The sequence below is a fragment of the Tenebrio molitor genome, chromosome 9 (assembly GCF_963966145.1).
Source record: "Tenebrio molitor chromosome 9, icTenMoli1.1, whole genome shotgun sequence".
In the NCBI taxonomy this organism is placed as follows: Eukaryota; Metazoa; Arthropoda; class Insecta; order Coleoptera; family Tenebrionidae; genus Tenebrio; species Tenebrio molitor.
In genome coordinates this window covers 14,749,986-14,773,717 of record NC_091054.1, presented here as the reverse complement: position 1 = coordinate 14,773,717, position 23,732 = coordinate 14,749,986, and the positions used below count along the sequence as shown (strand labels likewise).

The following is a 23,732-nucleotide window of genomic DNA, read 5'->3' as shown; positions in this document are numbered from 1 at the left end:
GGCCTCGTTTACCCCGAAATTCGTCGCCTGGGTTGTGCCAAATGTAACGCGTAAGAAATGATTCTCGACTCTTGAAGAACCAATTCAACTTGTAGGGACGCCTGTCGGAATACATACAGCTCCACTGGTACCTTTTGGCTGTGGTCACCGTTGCAAATTTCTTTGTGGTGGTTTGCGACGACAATTTAAAATCCTAGAATCAGCCACGTCGATCAAATAAACCCGTAACAGAACGTAGTTAAAACCTACCATGCTATTTTACTTCGTACTTTAAATATGTCAAGCGTTGCAGCTACTCCAATCTGGAGTAAAATTGTTTCTTTGAAAGGTGGCATCTGGTTCTATTTGATTTACAGGTAGCGATCTTAGTGGGACGTAGGTGAATCATGGTCAAGAAAAACCCATCACTATCTCTCCACGAAGGTGGAAGGACAAAGTCCATTTGTGTTATAATTCGAGTTGATTCTATTTTCGACGGCAAGACTGGTGACGATAGCTGCTTCTATCAATACCAAACAAACTAGAGTTGTCTTCTTCTCTCTAGAAGATGTCCACCAGGCTATGAAGAAGACCACAAGAGATGCTACCATCCTTTGGCCAACTCCTAACCCCACTGGTCCTATTTTCACGACTGAGACTTTACCTCCGAATTTGTTGATTAACGCAGGTGTCAATATTGTGCTTACGGTTCCCAGCAAAAGTGAAATCCCTATGAGCAGTTTTGCTTCGTCTTTGTCGATCACGATGCCTCCAGCAAGGTGGGCCAAACGGTACAAGTTCCACTTGTACTTTTTCACGTAGAAGATCTGAAAACCCGATGTTACAAAGAAAGCTTGTTCAACTGTGACAAGTGATGCCTACTTTGTAGGGCACATCTGCCAAGACTGCTTCCCCCAGGGTCTTGTAAATTTTGGAGTCGCTCATGTAACTGGTTCCATTTAACGATTTGGTATTGACAATGTATGGCATTATGACGTCTAAGCTGTCTCGTATGGTGTAGACGTTTAAACCGACAAAACTTGCCAGCAACATTACATGGTACCATGGAGTAATGAAAACTATGTGGGGGTTAGGTGCGTTTGATTGAAGAGGCCAACTTACGTTTTGGTCGATGGTTTGGGCTATTTTCGAATTCCATAGATGAGGAGGGTTAGTGACACTTTTAAATTTAGACATTTTGGGAGGCATACAGCGCCATTCAAATTTTCATAGCAACACGATTGTTTTTGAAACAGGGTGATGCAATTTTTTTCATAGCAAAAATTTAAGATAACGATGATGAAGAAGAATCGTAAAATATGATAAAGAACATGAAATGATCAATGAAAGACATACATATAATGTGATACCAACTAAACAAAAATAATTTCAATCATTAAAAGTCACCCGGTACTTAATATGGTTTAAAACAGTGGCGGGTTGTCATGCACGGCAGAGCCAACGCAGAATGTTATTTAAAAAAACACACAATTTAAAACAACTGCAGAATAATTCAACATGCAAGTTTCTACCCAAAAAACACAGTCGATGGTAATCTCTAAAACTCCCACACGATGCAAGCTAGTGTCACCACCGCGTTTTGGAAAAGGGCGACAATCAAAGATTCTTGCGTTGAGGCACTAACACTAACACTGTTTCGCAAAGAAAATAACTTAATAGGAATTATGGTCGAAAAACCGTTGCAACGAGGATTGAGAGCGGTTCACCATTTTTGGTATTACCGGCCTGGGGGTCAATTCTTGACTGTTCGTAACTTTGCGAACATTCGCAAAATTGCGAATTTTTCTTAAATCCAATTATTGGCTATTCGTTTTGTTACGAATTCGCAAAATACGATTCGTTTTTTTGCGAGCGGAATTATAAGTGGTATAAAATTACGATTATGATAAAATATCAACATGTACAGTTGCGGCCGTTGAAATCTCAGACAGGAAAGATTTAAACACTCTGTATAAATTCCGAAATTTGATTAGCGTAAACAGGATTTTCATCAAGGATTATAAAGTCAATGTCAGTATTTGACATATTAGGTCAGAATCGCGCGTAACTTTTGAATGCCGCAATTATCTGATTTGCAAAAATGTGTTTGACTGAAGGACGGCGTGAGTATAAGAGCCATTGCGAGAGAAATTAATGTGGATAATGTTTGAGTGACATTTTGAGAAACGTCACTTTGAATACCATTTACAAAGCTAAAAATTTCGCGCTAATTTTTCATCCTGGCCCGAAGAAAGAACTTCTTACAGTATTTTCAATAAATTTACACAATTTGACGTTTTTAATAAAGGGCGTCCACTTTTGACAGATTTTAAGGGATGTACAAAATGTTGCTTGGCAACTTTTCATCAATTGTTTCAAAAGGGAACTGCTCAAATACCTTCAAAATTTAGATTAAATTTTTAACAACAAAATCTAATCTTTTCGTTGAATCAAACGAGTGATTTAGTTAATTGTTTGTGTAGACCCCTATTTTTTAATGTTTAACAATCTAATAATAGTTGCTCTTAATTTTCAATAAAGGAAACATGTGTTAAAATTACATTTTTTAACTTGAAGTAATTTTATTATTATTAATTGAACCTTCACCGTCTAAAATATCTGTATTTTAAATTTCATAAAAATCCGTTGACAAATAACCGAAATATTAGGCTCGAAAGTCTTAGCTGAGACACCCTGTATATTTATTTTATTGTTTTCAACTGTCATAAATTCTCATTTTTCTCCTTTGTAAACTGCCTCTTAACTGCCCTAAAGCAAAATGAGCAGATAACGAACCGTTGCCCTAGACGATTCAACGTTACATTTCTGACAGGTCTTGAAAAATTTGTCAAAACTGTCAAAAGCAAATGCGAAACCATTTTTAAAAGATTTGGAAGCTTCAGGGACGTCGTTTCAAACAATAAAATTTTGTATGCAACTCGTTTTTGGGTAAATTGGGCTTTTCTAATTGCCCTCGAGGCCTTAAAACCCTCACTACGCTCGTGTTTTAATCTTCTCCCTCGGGCAATTAGAAAAGCCCAATTTACACAAAAACTCGTTGCATAAATAACTATAAAACAACATCATTCTGGTAGAAGAAGTTATTCCTTTTTCAAAAAAACATTGTTTGTGGGCCTTATTGCGTACGACGTGCTTAATAAGGCCCATCCATTAAATTTTCGATAAAAGATAATAAAACATCATTTTCCTCTAGAATACTTAAATAAAAACAACTTTCACTTGCATGAACCACACAAATAATCCAAATGATTATCTTTTATTAGGCCTATACAAGATTCGTGGTACCAAACGGAACAATTCTTGCACATACGCATACTTATCATTTCACAGGTGTCACATCAGGGACGATACCAACTTCCCTTATTTGATTTTCTGTCAAAATAATAATTCAAGAATAAAGCCCACTACGGTGTTAATAAGGCCCACTCCTTTGCCGGGCCTTATTAAAACCAGCTCACATTAAAGGGTATAAGATATGATACGAAAAGAAGCTAAAAGCAGATTTGAAATAAATGCATGCAATGAAAAAGAACTTTCCATGGAATACTGCAATGATATTTTCAAATAGAAATTTGTTGTAAATACCTTAAAATCTTACATTTACTTTTCCCGCTTTTTAACAACACTGGTGGGTGAACTTTGCAATGTTATTTTACCGCGAAATTTGAACATATCTGGTACGGTCATTTGTACGAATTTTATGCACTCATGCTTATGTTGTCGTATATTTGGAGATTTCTATAACTAAGTCAATATCATTAGTGGGCCTTATTTTCGAGCGGGCCTTATTTGGAACAGGTACCTTATTCACTGAGAATAATTGCAGACTAACCTTCGACCTTAAATCAAGATCAGTTGCCCTTTTCTGTGGACTTGAGTAAGGTTCTAAACTATTTATTAAATTAAGGCATAAATGCTTAGAGAGACGACACATATTTACAAGCTGTCTTTCATTCTGTTGAACAAAAGGATCTTCTGGATGTTGAGTTAATATCACCATTTCGTAATTCGGTATTTTCCAAATTTCCAAAAATTATCGACAGTTTGACATGCACGAGAGGATATTTTGGCAGACTATTTCCTAAGAAAAATTTACATGATAAGTAAGTACAAATAAACGTAATTTTTTTTAAAATATAAAATTAATACCAAATGATTTTTTAATTAGGATTACGCGAAAATTTGGCACTAGTGCAAATAATCAATAATTGCACTAGTGCAGTATTATCGCTGTAATTCGATCGCTATTGGCTAAAATTCAAATATTCGAGCTTTTTGATTGGCTTAAATTTTTCGAAGAAAATAGTCTCTACAAATGCGTCTTGATTTCAGTAACATCAGAAACAAACAGCATCTGTTGTTTACATTGTCGCTTTCATTTGATTTCATTTTCAAAATTAATTGAAAACACGTGGTTTGGGAATGTATCGATCTCCAAGTTCCTAAATTTACTTGACACGATCAAGATTAACTCATGCACCGGGTGATTTTAAATGATTGTGACTTTTTTTCTTAAGTTGGGAACATTTTTCATAAATTATTTTGGCAAACTTGATACCTTAATCAACACATTTTGACATTTGACATTTTATGTATTAATAAATTGTGTCAAATAGGCAGCTCGGTGGCCGCATGGCTGTCGGAGACAGTGCTCCGAGGTCGCGGTCCCGGCGCTAGTGGGTTCGAATCCCACCGAAGGGGGAAGATTTTTTCGAAGGAAGGAAACTCCGCCGGGCCATGGATGTGTGTGTATGTCTAGTAGGGGCTGACGGTAGGGTGGTGGAAGGAAAAGCGACACTCTCCCGACACCACCGCGAGGTCAGCAGGGTTCAAATCCCAGGCCGGATGGCCTCCCATGGATGTTGTGTGTTGTGATATTCGTGTTGTGTCGTCCAAAAAAAGGAGAGGAGAGAGGGTGGGCGTAGGTAGCCGGGGAAAGTACCCCGGAGCCCCGCCGCACCACAAAGGAAAAAAGAAACCAAGCCGACCGTAAAAGGTACCTGATAGGCCTGTTAGGTGAAAGGGGAACGGCAAAAAAAAAAAAAAACTTGATACCTTAATCAACACATTTTGACATTTGACATTTTCTGTATTAATAAATTGTGTCAAATAGGCGAGGATGCCTAAGTTTATGTCAATTATCACATAAAAAAGCAGAATAACCAACAATAGTATTACCAACCTACGAAAAAAAGTCACAATCGTTTAAAATCACCCGGTACTATGGCGGACAATAAATTTAGGCCGGCAAATTTCTGACATTTCAAAAAAGTTAATGCAAAATTGCAAGCGACCATTTATTGTCATTATGACTGATGTGTCAGTTTGTCAAACTGAAGCTTTTCAAGCTGTTTGGCGTTTCCTTCGCCCTTTTCGTAACTTACAGATCATGACACACTAGCATACTCGTAACTGATTTGTGGTAGCACTTCTCTCTGGTGCACGCTTCTTTTTCCAATTTTAATTTTGATTATCGCTGTCACGACGACAAGAATGACAAAAATCGAAAATGGGGTTAGTTGAACATAATGCCAGCTTCACATTTTGATGTCAAGCCAATGACAGGTCGGCCTAAATTTATTGTCCGCTATAGTACTATTGGGGACAATTTACTTTGGTCGTCAAAGTCATTTGAGTCACGTAAAGTTGTAAATCAAGCATTAGGATGGTTAACCTTATTTTTTATTACTGTCAGTACTGTCAACTATTGTCACTGACTGTTACTATCAGACTCGTCATTGCAAAATGTTAAATACAGAAAAATGGACCACTGAATGAGATATTCCAAGGAGGAAATATTGAAAAGGTTTTCACAAGGCAATTTGGCTCATGGATAATCCCTTAGAAGCGGGGGAGACCATTCTAAATTTTTGAACGGTGGAAGATGTCATATTTTTGACAAGAGAAAAGTCAATAATTTGAAATTGTCATGAATGTTGATTTGACGTTAAATCTTGGTTTACATAATTTTTTATGAAGTAACAGAAAAATGATTACCAATAGTATATTGTAGGTATAACAAGTGTTGAAAATGAAAGATTTCACACGAGAGTGCAGAATTGAGCCACAAGCCGTAGGCGCGTGGCTTAAGCAAACGAGTGTGAAATCGAATTTTCAACACGTGTTATACACGATATTTTTCCGACGACCACAAAAAAAAACCGCTAATATTCGACATCCCTTGTTAGTAACTAGCAGGTAGACTAGACTAGCACGTCGGCAGGCAAAAACTTAACACTATCATTAATCGTCATTATTATAATTTTTACAACCTATCCTAAACCCATCACAAGTGAAGAAGCTGAAGTTCCAATTTCTCGTTCTCAAAGATAATATTTATTCTCTCTTCCATTTGTTAACGATGCAAACGTCAAGTTAAAACTTCAAGTATCATTCGGCAAATCACTCTAGCTGCGAACAAAATAATTATGCCGTTGTGCGGAAAGGTAGACATCGTTAATCATCGGCCTGTGTGCAAAATAAAAACACACAGCTGTCGGCCAATCAGATTTCTCAAATTTTTCATTTCACACGGGTAGGCCGTTCGTTCGTCTTCGTGTGGAAATTGTTTGCAATTTTAAATTTTCACTAAGGGAAAACTGTGTGAAATATGCCATATGGCATAGTGGTCTTCCGAAAAGTATTTTGTCCCCAATAGTACGGTTGGCTTCAAAAAAAACGGGAACTGTCAGAAAAAGTTCTGTCAGATTTTATTAAATTTCTATAGTTTGAAACGACCTTTTAGAATTTAGGTTAAAAAACTGCACTTATGTGTCAGAAATACTACTGTTAAACAGACACAAATTGACATAAATTGACAAATTCAATTTCCAATTCACACTAGGTCAAATTTCATTTCCCGATTTTTTTGAAGCCAAGTGTATACAGGTGTCCCAGAACTCGCTCCCCAGAGAAAAAAGGAGAAATCTTCAAAAAAGGACAAATAAATAGGTAATCCCAAAGAATAGTACATTCATTAACGAGCGTATAATGATAGCTATTATTCAAGAAGATGAAATCATCAATAATAGCCATTATACACGACTATACCAAGAAAAAGCAATATTTAAAAATTGAATTCTATTTGACTTTTAATATTTGACAATTAAAATTGTGCCTCGTTTAGCGGTTGCTACGCGATGCGCGACTTATGTTTCCAAACGCATCCGATTGGTGATCTGCCGGTGATAGAATGTAAATACGAGGGATGGATTGGCCAACAGCCGTGGGTTTTAGTATTTTCTGTCACTGGGTGCGGAATTGATATCATTCGTTCATTGAATATCCAACAAGAATGCATTCATTCTTTAATGGTCGTGGAGAAATTTTTTTCTAACGGTATTCAAGAAAAGAACATGTTTTAATTCGACCAATGAAAGCGTTTTAAGGTGTATTTCTCGTAATTGTTGCCAGGTTGCATAAATTTTATTAGTTTATTACGTTTTCAATAAACTGGCCGACGATGAAACTTTTGAGGAACGTCAGTGTCAAAATTTCATTCTATTCCCTTAAAATTGCTTTGGTACCATCGCCGTGGTCGTGGTCAACCGTGCCCTTTCATCATGTATTCTGCAGGGAATTATGTGGAAATGTTGATAATTTACGGAAAATGTGGACGGAATGCTAGAGAGGCAGCAAGGGTTTATGCCCAACGTTTTCCCAACAGAAATCATCCCGATTACAAAACGATCGTCTCTGTTATCGCACGAACAGTCGAGACAGGTCAAATTTTACCAAACAGAAAGAAGATTGGTGGTGCTCCCAGTACTGTACGCACTGTTGAGAACGAAGAGACTATTTTAGATGCCTTTGAAAAAGGTACCAAAAGCATTAGAGAAGTTGCTCAGAAATTGAATATTTCGAAAACTTCGATACATCGAGTGATGAAGACTGAACGACGACATCAATACCATTATACGCGTGTGCAGCATTTGCAGCCAAAAGGTTACCCTGCCAGACGGGAATTCTGTACTTTAAATCTAAAAGAAAACAATCTTTTATTTTCTGATGAATAAATGCTACAATGCGTATAATTGGCACATCTGGGTGGAAGAAAATCCACATGCTCTATTTTCAAGAGCATTTCAAGAACGATTTTCTATACATTTGTGGGCTGGTCTATTAGGGAATCGTGTGGTATGACTGATATGTCTTCAACAGAAATTAGTTTACATATCAGCTAACTTTCCTCTTTAGGTTGGACTTTTTGAAATTCCTGCACGGTTAACGGGAGACATTTATGCAGAATTTTTGAACACAGAACTTCCCAATTTGCTTCCACTTCTTTTTTGTGTTAACGGCTGGTTTCAACACCACGACGCACCACCACACTTCAGTCGACAAGTTCTAGAAATTTTGGATCAACAATATCTTCATCGATGCATAGGTCGTGGTGATCCATGACAGTCCCCCGATTTAAATCATCTAGATTTCTTTCTTTGGGGCCACGTTAAAAATATTGTATACAGAAGCCCCATTGCTACAGAAGAACAATTCAGGGGTCGCGTTTGCTACAATTACTCCTGAAATGGTTACGAATTCTAAACTGAGTCTTTTGCAACGGGCACGGTTATGCTTGCAAATGAATGGTGGCCACTTTTGAGCACTTGCTCTGATTGTATTTATTTTTCGTTCCATAATCCCTTTTGGCTTATGTTATACCCTTTCTCCTTTTTTTTTCGATAAGCTTTCGTGCATTAGAATAAACAAGATTGTTTCCAGAACTATAATACCATTTATCTACGATCACGTAAAAAGTAGGCACTTTTTGCACTAAAAATCGTTGTCAAAGTTGACGTTTAGAGAAACTGACGGAATCGTTCTCTAAAAGTTTTAGAGCACGATTTCTCGCTTTTATGGCACAGAACTGTCAGAATACAACAATCGAATTTGTTGGAAACATTGTTTAGGTCGCTAAACGACGTGGTTCTCAAACGACTTTGGTTATTCATGAAATATTGAACCAATGAATTATTTTATTCAATTCTGACGTTTTAAACCGTATTTATCAACTTCATAACAACCAAGGTAAACAATTGTTTATTCGGTAAAGTGAGTTAAAAAAAATTTAACTCACTAGCGATTTAAAAAAATTTTAATTCAGCCTTTGTTAAAGAACAGATATATAATGTACTCGTATGTATGTAGAACTTGTTCTTCCCGTGTCAAAACCTTCTACTTCTTTGCCCTGTGTCCTACAGAATGCTGCTTCAAAAATGTTTCTACTTGATGGAATCTACAAACCTTAATTTAGCACAAATTCTATAGATAAACATCCACAAACCTGTTTATATCGACATTTTCCTTAATCAATAACATTTTCGTCAGCTGTGAACGGTATGACCACAATTAAGATGATTTTACAGATTTTGATAGCTCCGAAATATAAGCCAAACTTATCTTCACGTCGACCCCCGGGCGTTCTTCTTATTTCTCCAATTACACAAACAATTATACTCTTTTTCGTACAATATTTTAGATTTTACTGGCACTACTTTGCCTACTGCTTCTAGTGCTTCATTCATTACATCTTCCGAAACAAAAATCTCGTTTCGGCGCATATTTCTGACTTCGACATTTTTCACGAAAATTATTGACACTAAAATAATTGTTTATAGCAAAATGGTTGTCACGGAAGTGTTGCCACTGTCACAGACTTGATTTTTGTTACAGTATTTTACATAATTCATAATAATTCGTGCATTGAAACTGTCTGTCGCAAAATTGAATAAAATATTGTATAAACCGCGTGAGTTAAACGAATGTTTATTCATTCGAAGAATTAGCTCACTCGCGCTTCGCGCTCTTGAGCTAAACATTCTTCTCTTGAATAAACATTGGTTTAACTCACTTGGTGTATAAATATCTATTATACAAATTTATGTTGAATCCGGTGTGATGATCTCACGATCGTAGATAAAATGTTGTAAGACATACGTGTAAAAAGTTCCTTTGTTGCACTCCCTCGTACCTCGGTCGTATTTTAAACCCGTTCGTGCAATAAAGGATAACTTTTTACACTTATATCTTAAATAACTATTGTTGTTTTATTTAAAAAAATAAAAATAGATTCATATGATTTGATATGATAGATGGCGAATGTGACATCTTGAATAACATCTGCCTAACCTAACATGTTGACGTTGACACTTTGGCAGGAATGTTATTCTGACAATGTAATAATATACGCTTAGCAACCGATTCTGTTCACATTAACGCCTGGAGTTCCCCTTCTGGAATTGGTGGATCTTTGACGTCTTACAACTTTGTTATGCAAGCTATTAATTTTTCTTCGTTTACATTCTTGAGATCTAGATTGTCGTTGGCATTGGTCAGTTTTTTTCTGGGCAGCGAGTATTGGAACACTCTGTATATAGGATATTGATCTTTTGGTTTTTAAGCAAATATAATTTTTTTCCAATTTCAGAAAATGAGAACATTTTTGGGTGAATTTTCAAAGGTTTTGGGCTTATTAGGCGACTTTTTAATAATTTTTGAAGTGCTCAATTTTGGATGATCTACAATTTTTTGAAGAGATTTTGGATTATATGAAACTTTTGTGAGCCTTTCATTTCTACAGTGCATTTTTTTTAAGTGTTGCCATAGGGAATTGCATGGTAAAACTTATACCCCCTGTTAACTTTTGTTCTGATGAAAATATTCAAACCATTTTTGGAACAAGGTTTGAAGATTTTTTAAACTATCGGACAGAATACAATTCAATATCCTAAACTGTCGAAAAAGTTGTGAAAAAAATATTTTCTAGTGCGCCGGAATGATGGTACGTCGAGCGGCCGCCAGAATAGCGTCCCTGTCGGCTCAACCAGCCAGCACCTGACCATCTCCACTTTTGACTTTTGTCACTTTCATTTAAAAAATAAATAGCGAGATCTCCTCTAGGCTATGATTAAAATAAATAACAAAATAAAATATAAAATCTAATTTTTGTTCCCATATCGTCTACTACGTTTTTGTCAAATTATTTACGTTCATTAATTTCAATTTTGAAGAGTAAAATTAGTAAAATAAAACTGCTTGTCGTTGTTCAAACAATATGCATTACGTAGTCTTATTAATGATCTATTACAAAAATAAAAATTAGCACCAAACCTGCAGTGGATCATAAGTTAACAGAGGATATTATTTTTACCATTCAATTATGTAATTCCCTATGGCAACAGTAAAAAAACGCTTAAGAGATCTCGCTATTTTTTAAATTAAAGTGACAAAAGTCAAAAGTGGAGATGGTCAGGTGCTGGTTGAGCCAAAGCCAGTCGATTAATAAAGTACCGACACGATTTGACGTTTACATAAAAGGCAACCGTAACGATATTTTCGCTACAAGAGGCGCTGATATCGCTATTTTGACTGGCCATGGATTTATTAGTAATAATTAGTAATTTATTAGTAATAATTAGTAATATATTACTAATAAATCCATGCCAAAGCCAGTCACAATAGCGATATCAGCGCCTCTTGTAGCAAAAAAATCGTTACGGTTGCCTTTTATCACGGCCTCCTTGATTTATAAGAGACTCGTCTCTTATCCGGCCTGTCGCATTCGATAAATGTCTGTTTTTGAAAATTCCCCGTATAGTATGTCCATCTAGCGACTTTAAAGTGACCCATATATTAGTATATGCAACTAAAAATACGTATGAATAATGACATTTTGTATAATAAATTGTCAATTTGAAAAACTAAGTGCAGTCGAAACTTTAAAAACATGCCACAAACAAAGAAAAAATGTTGTATTAGTTCACGACATAAAGTTAACATTTCTTATCATAATCTACCCAATGATATCACTTTAAATGCAGCATAGAAGATAGGACTGAGAGATCATACTGGTAATATCATGAGTGCCGCAGAATATGCAAGTAGTAAAATGTTACCAAGATTCTAAAATTTAAGGACCAATGTAAATATTTCAGTCACCTTGCAAGATAGTTCTCTGGAAAAACTAGAAAAATTGTCTTCCTTTACTTATTTGCCAAGAACCAATTTTCAAATTGAGACGGCGGCAACAGCTTTTTTATGTGGCTACTTAATTATGAAAATAACGGAGGCAGTCCATGGATGTGATTATTGCTTGTCACATTTACAAGATTCAAATTCGAAAAAGAAAATCCCTTTACTGGAATTAATTTATTACTAAGATACAGGAAGGCTAAGTTACCCCAATGATCAATTTGTGGGTCTAGTATAGTTTGGAAATCAGAAATTGGAATTTTAGCTTCTTCACTTGCAATGGGTTTTGGGAAGGTTAAACATTATAGATAATAATGAAGATTTACGGCTATGAGCAAGTCATTCCAGGAGGGACAAACAATCTGCATTTTGCCGATATTCGGCTTCCTTTTTTAGTAACTAGCAGGTAGATAAACTTGCACTATCGTAAATCTTCATTATTATAATCTTTACAATCTACCCATTGCAAGTGAAGAAGCTAAAATTCCAATTTCTCGTTCGCAAACTATACAATTTACAATAATTTCAATAATAGTAGAAATTCTACCAAGCATTCCAAAGGAAAATATAAATTTTGTTTTGAAGAATATCTTGGCCTCAATCTTTCGGGAAATACACTAATTCATTGTCCTGTTCATGGTAAAATGTGAGTGAGACACTTATTTAAAAATTAGAACTTCCTGTCATTGTAAATTTTTGTAACTTGCATTCACAAATTAAAAAATATATAAAAAAGAAAATTGTTGAAATTAAATTTACCGTTCATAAAAAATCTTTTTGATTTGAGATTTTGAAAAGGTGTCAGATGTAGGTATGTGTGCGTTAAAACTGTTGAAAACACGTCTATAAAACAATAATTTCCTGCAAGGCAGGCAACCAGTACAACACATAAGCCCCGTATTGTGGCGCACCCTATAAAACAAAAATAATGCCTAGAACTACGAATGCGGCAGGCCGGATAAGAGACGAGTCTCTTATGGATCTAGGAGGCCGTGCCTTTTATATAAACGTCAAATCGTGTCGGTACTTTATTAATCGACTGGCTTTGGGTTGAACCGACAGGAACGCTATTCTGGCGGCCGCTCGACGTACTATCATTCCGGCACGCTAGAAAATATTTTTTTCACAACTTTTTCGACAGTTTAGGATATTGAATTGTTATCTATCCGATAGTTTAAAAAATCTTCAAATTTTGTTTCAAAAATGGTTTGAATATTTTCATCAGAACAAATGTTAACAGGGGGTATAAGTTTTACCATGCAATTCCCTATGGCAACAGTTAAAAAAAATGCACTGTATATGCTTTTTTATAAAGTACCCCTCTCCAAAAATGAAAATTTATTTTGGGCTATTGTTTTTTTTTGTTGATTTGAAAAAGCATTTCAGGGTTTTTAGCAATATTTTAACAATTTTGTGAAGTGCCCAATTCCCCTGGTCCCAAAAATATTTCATATACTTCCACATACTACTGTCTGACGACCAAGAACGTTCGGTATTTGCTATTGTTCTGTTACCGTATAGAAAGAAAAAAAAATCCACTATCACATTTTAATTAATTACAATCGCAGGTTTTTGAGGTCGCTCCGGTTGATTCCATTTCTTCAATTTGACGTCGCAGATCACCACAAAGACAAAATTTGCGAGTGCTAATAGGAGAAAAAAGAAAAAAAATATCTGCTTGTACTCGTTCACAGTCCCCTGAAAGTCGAACTACAATTTTCAGAACAACATTGAGTTTTCAACTTACGTTAGGTAGAAATGCATGAAGCACTGATGGTGTGAAAGTACTAGCGATAAAGCCTGGAAGGTTGCAAAAAGCTACCAAAAAACCGGCGTAATTTGGTGAAAGATCGAACACCACCAATCTGCATCCTGCAAGTGTGACACCCTGCAGACCCAACGCTATCATAACCAGTATTTCGGAGAGTGCCCTGTGGCACCCCGCGTACGAAGCCGTCAACATGTACACCGCCGGACCCATGCATCCTGCAAACCAACACACATTTAGATGAAACCTACGACTGCTGACCGACATTGAGGAACTTCTTCTTCACATTTCACGACAACTTACCTACATTCGTACAAACCTTCCGCATGGTTACAACGTTGACGTAACGATTATTTATCAACCAATCTGAGAGCACTCCAAATCCCAATCCCATCACGACCATCATGGCAAAAGGCGCCGATGCCCACATCTTGCTTTTCCTAATGTGGAACTTCCACACGTCGTTCATAAATCGGGGCAGATTGCCCGCAATGAAAAGCCAATACCACAGGGCAACCGATATAACCATCGACAAAGACCAAACGTGTAAAGACGTGAAAATCTGACAAATAGGTATTGTCTTGTTCTTGTGGTCGACAGTTCCTTCTAAAAACTCTCATGAAAAATCGTCCAATTGGCACAGTCCACTCACTCATTTGTATATCAAGGTACAAGCGCTCTTTCGAGGTGATGTGGGGATCTAGATGTGGATTAGAGTAAACTATCAAGTGCCAAATCAAGAGAAGACCGAGCCCCATGCCTCCGTACACGTAGAAAGGCACACTCCAGTTGTCGCAAGCAATGATCATGGACTCGGTGACGAGATTGTTAATGATGGTCCCAGTGAATAACCCTCCGAGGGCTATGCAGACCAAAGTTCCTCTCTCTCGGGCAGGTGCCCAGTGAGCCAAGAACGACGCCATAGCGGGCACAGTCAAACCCTGTGCCACCCCCGTAACTAACGTCACCAGGTACAACCCAATAGCGTTGCGTTCCACGGTATGAACCAATACCGGAGTAAATATCAAGCAGACAGAAGTTAACACCAGAGAAGTCTCGATAACGTGTTTAGCGCCGTATTTGTCCGACACGACGCCCGACGGTACATGAGAGATCATGTAGCTGCCCAAGAAGAGTGCATTGAGAGGTACGTGGGAGCTCGGATCCCACTTGACGGTTTTCGTGCCGATTATCTGAAAACTACGTTACAAATAGAGAGTTATTATTTTTTGGGTCTTTACTTTTTGTGGAAGCTCTATGGACAGTGTAGGGCCCAGGTGTTTGCAATCTTCACTGCGGCCAGTGAGTTTAGTGGCGTTCAAGATGTTGATGTCGATGAAGTAGCGTTTCGCGACATTCAGGGAATCCCGAGCAGGATTGTTCATCAGTCCGACGCAGCTTGCCAAAAAAACCATCACAAATCGTCGGGGAATGGAACAATCTGTCTAGACGTCAAGTGTGTTAAGCTGAAGAAAGTAACTTACGTGTACATCCCGACCTGCGATCATCCTCGGATTCCATTTCTGCAAATGCTCTAAACGAATTTTGACATGTTTATAATAAGATGTCATTAAAAACACGTCATGCCATTCAATCGTCATGGCAACCTACTCTGTTATATCAGAAAACACGTGACTGATTTGTGCTTTCTAAAAGATGTGTTATCAAGTACCAGACGTTGCAAGTTTCATCTCTACTGCCACTCTTGCTGTTACAACCTCTTGCTACCATTACCAAACAAGTAACCACACAGAATGGGTTGCTATGAAGACCTGAGTGTAACTTCGGCACCGTTTGGACATATAACTGTCAAATTTTGTTTCGGTTTTCGACCAAAATGGAGTCTGAAGATACTGGTCAAGCAAAAAGTAAGACAATTTAATCGATGTGCCTTACCTAACCTCAAAATAGGATATCTTATTCCTCGACGTTATGTGATGGTGATGCTGCTAGGTCTCATCACCGTGTCAACGTACATCACTCGAAACTGTTTGACGGTCACAGCTCCGTTCTTCACCAACAAGAGGGCTTCAAACGTGACCGTCGAGTCTAAGGACAGCAAGGTTTGTGTCAACCTGCGAAGGGAGAGAACGAATTCTCAGTTTGATGTAAGGTACCTCGAAGCAAATATCTTTGTGTTGTCACGTCGGTTTTGCAGGATCGTCACATCGAAAGGTACAACTGGGACTTGAAAGATGTTGACAGCATCATGAAATTCTTCTATCTGGGCTACGGTTTGGCTCACATTCCTGGAGGTGTCGTGTGCGACAAGTACGGAGTGAAGCACCCCGTGGAACTTTCTCTTGGGTTGACTGCTCTCGGTACTCTGTTCACTCCTGTTCTGATTCAAAAAACCGAAGGCAATGCTGTTTTTTTGTCAATCCTGACATTTATCATTGGACTCAGCCAAGGAATATTGGTGCCTGCTGCGGCGAGCATGGTAGCTCATTGGGTGCCCAGGAGAGAGAGAGCAACCTTGTCAACTTGTGCTTCCATTGGGATGGTGGCAGGCGCCGTGATTAACAACTTCGGCACCGAAGCCATAATCATCGCCCATCTCGACTGGAGTTTGCCCTTTTACATCTATGGAGGCATGACGCTCGGGTTGTTCTTGCTTTGGTACTTGCTTGCCTCCTCGAATCCACACGTAGATCCTAACATCGGTCCGGTAGAACGATTCTACCTCGACATAGAGATGAGTAAGTCGTGTGTCCGCCTTTTATTCAGTTTTCATATTGTCTTTTAGGGGGGACCGTCGATCACAGAAACAAAAAAATACCTTTTTGTCGCATTTTCTCTACATTGGACGTTTGGTGTTTGATAGTGATAGTCTCTTCTTTCATGTGTCTATGGCTCTACATGATAAGTAACATGACACATTATCTAGACGACGTTTTGAAGTTGCCCCTCAAAGTACGACAATTTTGGGTTACCGCGCCTTTTCTTTTCATGGTAATGGCGGCAGTGGGTTTAGCAGTTCTCTCAGACTGGGCCATCAACAAAGAATACGTCAATGTGGTCACGATGCGAAAGGCTTGCACAAACGTAGGTAAGAGTTAATCGTGTTGATGGTTCATCAAATAATTTGATTATAAATCGTACAGTACATCTAGTAGGTACCTAGATCTAAGTGGTGTTTAATTATTTTCCGTAACGTCATTACCGAGACCAGTAGTGACATTCCAATGCCTTCGAGGTTCTTGTAACGTATTTTATTTCCTACAACTGCTGTCATGGTTGACTCAACATTGGACAGTACAGACACACGAGTGTGATGTTTTACACTCTTCTGTGACTCACAGTGATTTGAAACAAATTAATTGTGTTTCAAATCATAATGGACGATATCTGGACCCATTCCAATGTTCAAACCATTTCATGTCTATCCAAACAAGAATTTTTGTTTAGCAGTGATGGACCAAGAGCTAAAGGACTAAATTTCTCCAGGTATTCTTGGGAAGGACTAACCATCCACCCAGGGAGTCTTTAAGGGTTCCAAGACAGCTAAGGAACAGTTTTCCAGCATCTGCTGCTTTGGATGCGCAAAATACAGGTGGCTCCAGATATCAATATCGATATCAGGGAGGCCGAGGAGCAACTTCTGTTTGGAGAGCACATGTGTAAAGCCACAGAGTTGTGTTCTTCAAACACCTCAGGATCGACCTGACGTATGGCTTAATGAAATCTGCAGGCTTAAAATCAAAGACGGAAGGATCATCATGGTATGCCAAGCTGATGTTCTGAACACGGTCGCTTATCGGCGAGCTATCTTCAAGCCACCGACACCAAACACGTTGTGCCGTGCGTGTAAGATCCATCCTGACACGCTGATCCACTTGCTGTCAGACTGCCCTTCCTAATCCTTGCCTATGGCACATAGACCGACATAACGCGGCTCTGCGGATAATTTCGCTCCGTGACCACAAAGACAATTCTCGGTGAGTAAGCCGGACATCGTCCTTTTTGACTTCCGAGGCAAGACCATCACGGTCATTGAGTTTTCCTGTCCCGTAGAACCTAAGATGGGCAGGAAGGAAGTCAAAAAGAAGGAAAAACACTATGTGAGACTGTGCAGCAGGACAAAAACATAAAATTCGGACAAATAAAAAATAAAAAACAATGCTTGGTAGGGTTAGCACCGGCCTTCTGGAGCGGTCGAATCCATCTTCGGGGCCGGTGTCGATTGGTGGACCGATGTCGCTTCCATGCTGGTGTGACTCAGGAATGAGCCGGTTGGGTCTTATCTCGAAAGAGCCACGTCGTCTTTTTGTCCAGCTCGCTTTTACGGAGCTGCAATCTATTTTGTTTAGGTAGAGGAGAGGAGTGAACGATACGAACACGTTTAGAGCGTGAACGAAAGTGAACGAATTTCGGCCGACGTCGCCTATTTATCGGAATGTTGGGACCAAACGCGACACGAACGCAGCTCGTTCATTGGCCGACCAATGAGCGGACAGAGTATCCCGAACAATACCAGGACGCAACGCTGCCCGGTATTAACCGAGCATTGTGACCAAACGCCTAGGGCGCCACTTCACACTCGAGAGGTCCCGGGTTCTAATCCCAGTGCCGCCTGACCTGGTCTGGGTTTTTTAGTGTTTTTCCCACACCATCACATATGAGCACAGGTCTCATATCACAGATAAGGCGTATGCTGGGTCAATATTCACCCCTCAGTACCTACCACCTTCCTTACGCACCCATCCTCACCGTACCCATCCCTAATCTTCCCGTCAGTGTGGCTGAAAAGGCTCTGGAAAGCCTCAGAAGTCCGCCCTCCCTCGGGGGGGAATGAAAGATGTATCCTTTCCTTTGCCCGGTATCAGTAGCAATATCCGTAAAGATAAAGTTCAGTCTGAGTACCCTTCATCTCTTGGAAGGTTTGAGTAATAATAACAACAATAATAAGACAGCAACCGTTACAGGATGCATGGGACCAGCCATCTACCTCGTGACGGCTTCGTACGCAGGATGCCACCGTATGCTCGTGGGAGCATTCTTCATAATAGCATTTAGTCTGCTGGGCTTTGCGCTGCCAGGATTCAGATTGACCTTCATGGATATATCTCCAAATTACACTGGTTCCTTGGTAGGTGTTTGCAACGGTCTCGCTGTTGTTATGGGTTCATTTGTTAAACAGTTCATCGACATGGTTGTGCCTAATGTAAGTAACGTAAAAAGTCCGAGTTTTAACTCATAAAAAACAAATTCAACTTTTAGAGAACTCTGGAGGAATACAAGCTGTTCCACTGGTATCTCCTGTTTGTAACAACTGCAGCAGTTTTTTTCTTTGTGATGCTCTGCGACGGTACTATAAAATCTTGGAATCAACCACTTCGGCCGAATAAACCTGCAACAAAAAATCTATAAAAATATACTGTGCTTTTTTACTTTCTATTAGGTCAAACGAAATTTTGTCCCTCTAAACTAACTGAAACACAAATTAAAAGAACAAGAGTTTTCCGATATGTTGCTGCAGTGTTAACATAAGAAGTTAGTCGAAACACTTTAACTTAACGGATTAGCACAAAAGATGAGAAATTTCAAAAGAAAAGACGTTGATACGCCATTTTAAAAGGGAAACTTTACTCCAGCGAACAAATAACTGTTACGGAATTATCTCTTCGTAATAGATATCATTTTTCCTCATTGTTTCTAAACAGCAGTTGTAAAATTGTAGGAGTATCCGTTAACGTTGCCTCTTATTCCAGAATTACTATAAAATAGCCTTCCAGAATGTTGAAAAAATAATATCGTAAGAATTTTTCCAAAGACCCCTTTAGCTTATTTATTCACATTTAAGGCAAACAGAAAATGAAGAAATTGTTATTTGTGTATTGACACACTACAGGTTTTTTTTTTCCATGAGTAATGTGGAGTTACAACCAGAGAGTAGTGATAAAAAAACTTTAGCTCCGTGGTGCGCATAATTTTTTTTGAAATAGTGAAATTTTAACCTAATTTAATATAAAATGGGTACACAATCAAGATAGGTGGGTAGCACACATTGTTCACTTGAGCAGAGAAGGAATAGTTAATTAATAATTATGCAAAAATGTATTAACAGTAACATGCAATCAAACTATACCGGGTGTAGAATTGGTTTACGAGACATAGGATTTTACATGTAAAAATAAGGAGATCCAATTATTGGCTCCCCTAATAATTTTATGCCAAAATAGTTAAAATGAAAGTTAGAGAGAGTTAAAAATACTGTCTAATTCCACTCTTAGTTTTATTCTAACATCTTGTGGTACTGAAAGAAAGGCAAGAAAAAAGTTAAGACAAAAACACAAAAAAGCAGTACTAGCAATGAAATTTGACTTCTAAAATTATTTGTCGGGTGGTTTCACTATTATTTAATTTTCTTTTGATCTGTCCTTCAAATGAACTCGTACAGGACTACAGGACGAATGAAAAGGTATCTTCCATTAAATGTTCAAACTTTTCTCTAATTCTTCAAATTATTTCTATGGATGAAATTGGTCGGTCTGGGAAATCTGAAGCAAATATTGCTTGGAAGTTTCTTAAAGAAGACCCTCCGTAATACCATTTAAAGAAAGAAATAAAATTTCATGCCTAGTAGTACTTTTTAGTATTTTTGTGTTGACTCTTTCCTTGCGTTTCTTTCAGTACCACAAGATGTTAGAATAAAACTAGGATTGAAATTAGACAGTAATTTTAATTCTCTTTAACTTTCATTTCAAGTATTTTGCCATAAAATTGTTAGGGGAGCCAATAATTGAAACTCTTTATTTTTACATGTAAAATCCTATGTCTCGTAAACCAATTCTACACCCGGTATATGTAGTTACTGAAACAATATTTCTCTTGCTTTAGTGACGATTTCGGAAAAAAAATGATTACTACTCTCTAGTTCTGACATTAAAGACCAATGTTGTCCTGAAGGGTGTGGTTGAAGTCGAAGATCCTGTAATCAGTTTTTTTTTAATTAACGCATTTGTGAACAAATCAAATTAAAAAGGGATTCGACGGCGAAAAACTTCTTCCAGAACCAGTGGCGGTTCGTGACCATTTTAACTAGGTATTTATCCTTCCGAGAATGGAATTGTATAAAATCCATATAGCACATATCAACATAAGGAGTTACAGTCATTGATTAATTCGCTCTAAAGTATTGTGGTGAACGAGATCGTTCTGCAATGTCTTGCATACAGTCAAGAAAAATTAACACAAGCAGCGCAAAAATCAATTATCATTCCAATATAGGGTTGAAATCTTCTTAAAGATTAAATTTAGTCTATTTATACCAAATGTTTGCAGACCATTTGCTATACACTAAAGCTTGTTTGACACGATACTAAATTTTTGAGAAAATTTACTAGTAAATGAGAGAGGACCAATGAACGATCAGGATCTGACAAAGACAGACTATGATCCTGATCGTTCATTGGTCCTGTCGAGGGTCTCTCTCATTTTCTAACAAATTTACTACGAAATTTAGCATCGTGTCAAACAAGCTTTAAGAAACAAAGTCCTTCTTGATCACCCGGTATCAGTGGACGTAGTCTATATTTCATTCTTTATCTTGGTGAGTGGTCGATGCGATCAAGCAAGTCATTGATAGCTTTGTAAGTTTTACTTTTTTCACCAAATTTGTGTGTCGTGTAAATCAAATATTAACTGTCATTGCTGTCATTCGAATTCAGAATCTTCGTCAAGCATTCATGTCCAAATCTCACAATCTTATGTCGCGAAATGTAAATATATAAACCGTACACATCGATTCTTAAATTTTAAATTTAACCGTTCCCGATATGAAAATTATCGGCGTCCGTCGTCGATCAATCCGACCGAACATTATTCCCGTCCCGTGCCGGGCAATATTGCAAAAAAGTTTGGGTGTGAGAAATTAACCGGATTCTTAAACCATAAACCGGACCTAATTTGACCGGAAAGTGTGTGGCCGGTCTAGAACATTTTGAAATTCCCAAGTACGAGTAAGTTATTAAAATTTTAGAGAACGATGCGATGTGAAGATGACACGTTTGAGGTTATGTCTCGGTGATCTCTGTGCATATGAATCATGAGCAATTTAACCTAGAAAATAATCAATAGAAAGACTTTGCGGCGTCTCTGTAAGTACATTATTGTAATATTTGAATATTTTTCAACAACTACCAACGCACTTTTCCATTGGAACTTTCAAAAATCCCTAAATTCAACTTGACGGCTGAAAATTTCCCAAAGACCACTCACCAAGATAAAGAATGGAGTATACTAAACTCTGTCCACTCATAGATTGCTTGACATAAATGTTACTAAAAATGTTCACTCTAGGCTACAACAAATAGATCCGGCGCGAAATTTAAAAAAATGGAAAGAGCAGATTTACACGTGATGTTTTATTATTATTCTGCATGTTTGCACTTAGGAAAGACGAAAGACGAAAGAAAACTTCAGTACAGTAGGAGTAATATATTAGGTTTTATTAATACAGGGTACAGAATAAAATAAAATACATTTTCGAATTTCCGAAAAAGCTGGCTACTGAAATTAAAATATCCAATTTTTTTCGGAAATGGCTAAACACAAGCAAGAGATTATTATTTAATATGTACTCCTATTTAATGCATGAACAAAAATTACCTCTGTATCATTTTCGATGTTTGTAATTAGATTCTTGAGGCACGCACTCAAATTTTAATAAATCAACAAAAAATCGCAACGGAACAGATCAAAACAGCAACATGATCAAAACTAATAACTTTTAAAACCAGAGAATCGCAAAACAAAGCTCTAAAGATGAAAAATCGCAAATCTAAATGCTTAAACCACTTTGACAGAACTGACATTTTCAAATTTGAAATGTCATATAATTTATTTTTCGCGTGGGTTTCGTAACAACCAATGAGAATCAGTGGCGCGAATGCTTCAAGATATTACCAACACAATCTATGATAATTTCTTAATATTTTAATGTTATGGTTTGGGGATTTTGTTATCTAAGGATATTTAAAAAAATGCATTCTATCAGTGGACGTAGTCTATCCGTTTATTAAACTCCCGCACTGTCAGTGGCAAATTTTTGATTTTTTTTTTGGAGTGTACCTATGATGAGATACATTTTCAGTTGCCTGTACACAAAATCTAGTTATAAAAACGTCAACAAGAAAGTTTGGTTATGTTAATAGAGTTAATTCTCTTCTTTCCCAACAATAATTAACAATACCCTGCTTCTCTCTGGCCGTCAACAGTATTCTTTTACATTTCATATCTTCTTCTTGTTCAGTTATTTCGTGTAATACTTTGAATGAAGGAAAGCGAATTTATTAAACTTAACTTCAAATTTGAATTTTCAAATTCTTGCGCCAACGTTAAAGTAAAAATTACTAGTCTCGGAACGGCAGTGCGGCAACTTGCAAATACTTTGACAGTGCGGGAATTTAGTAAATGGATAGTATCTATACATATCTATAGTACATCATCTGGCACAAATATTTCCATTTTCAAGGAAATTAAACAGAAAATTACGAATCTGGAATACGCAAATTTCAAACCTTGTTTGTTATTTATAAACAAATAACATTAGGCAGAATATAGCCTAAGGGAGTCCGTTTCGGCTCAGGGACGCGAGGGTTCAATTCCGGCGAAATTTAAAAAAAAAGGCTATATTCTGTCTCGTGATTCGGAAGTCACGTTAAGCCATTGGTCCCGGTCTATTGAGTTGGTCATCATGCCCCTCATAGATTTGTAAACCAGTCCTAAACTGTGTAACAAATTTTTTTAAATTTATGTTATTAGGTATCTAAAAATTTAGGAATATTGGATAAAACGTTGTATGGCATACGTAGGTTAATAAGTAATACCCACTCGAGGTAACACGTACACTTGCTTTCAAAACTTTCGCGTACACATTCAAAATCAAGTAACAACGATTTTGCAAAATTTAAGCAGTGTGAATGGGTAATTTTGAGATTAGGTTAAAGATGACATTGACAGCAATTAAAAAAATTATGATCGGTCTTCTACT

General features: G+C 37.5%; 2 protein-coding genes and 3 long non-coding RNA genes across 9 annotated transcripts in view; 2 read left to right on the top strand and 3 right to left on the bottom strand.

Annotated features, from left to right (window-relative positions):
• LOC138138850 (uncharacterized) lies at positions 1-1,253 on the bottom strand. The gene is made up of 4 exons (XR_011162121.1): positions 1,102-1,253; positions 862-1,058; positions 250-806; positions 1-193 (listed from the first exon to the last, which is right to left on the bottom strand). It is a non-coding gene; the product is annotated as an uncharacterized lncRNA (long non-coding RNA).
• The window catches only part of LOC138138849 (uncharacterized), a 206,940-nt gene that overhangs the window by 162,947 nt on the left and 20,261 nt on the right, over positions 1-23,732 (top strand). The window lies entirely within an intron of this gene.
• LOC138138854 (uncharacterized) lies at positions 9,077-9,860 on the bottom strand. The gene is made up of 2 exons (XR_011162125.1): positions 9,284-9,860; positions 9,077-9,235 (listed from the first exon to the last, which is right to left on the bottom strand). It is a non-coding gene; the product is annotated as an uncharacterized lncRNA (long non-coding RNA).
• On the bottom strand, positions 13,505-15,114 carry LOC138138841 (putative inorganic phosphate cotransporter). Its single transcript, XM_069058938.1, has 5 exons — positions 14,980-15,114; positions 14,391-14,938; positions 14,042-14,344; positions 13,718-13,956; positions 13,505-13,668 (listed from the first exon to the last, which is right to left on the bottom strand). The coding sequence occupies exons 2-5, from the start codon at positions 14,854-14,856 to the stop codon at positions 13,519-13,521; spliced, it is 1,158 nt and encodes a 385-aa protein (XP_068915039.1). The 5' UTR covers positions 14,857-14,938; positions 14,980-15,114; the 3' UTR covers positions 13,505-13,518.
• Positions 15,252-19,150, top strand: LOC138138834 (sialin-like). 5 transcript variants are annotated; one of them, XM_069058930.1, is made up of 6 exons: positions 15,252-15,606; positions 15,692-15,846; positions 15,897-16,437; positions 16,485-16,787; positions 18,664-18,902; positions 18,959-19,150. In XM_069058930.1, exons 1-6 carry the CDS (start codon positions 15,576-15,578, stop codon positions 19,106-19,108), a joined length of 1,419 nt encoding a protein of 472 aa, XP_068915031.1. In that variant the 5' UTR covers positions 15,252-15,575; the 3' UTR covers positions 19,109-19,150. The 5 variants fall into 5 exon arrangements, with proteins under 5 accessions (XP_068915031.1, XP_068915030.1, XP_068915028.1 ...); XM_069058929.1 differs by having other exon boundaries at positions 15,650-15,846; positions 18,959-19,146; XM_069058927.1 differs by having other exon boundaries at positions 15,252-15,846; positions 18,959-19,147.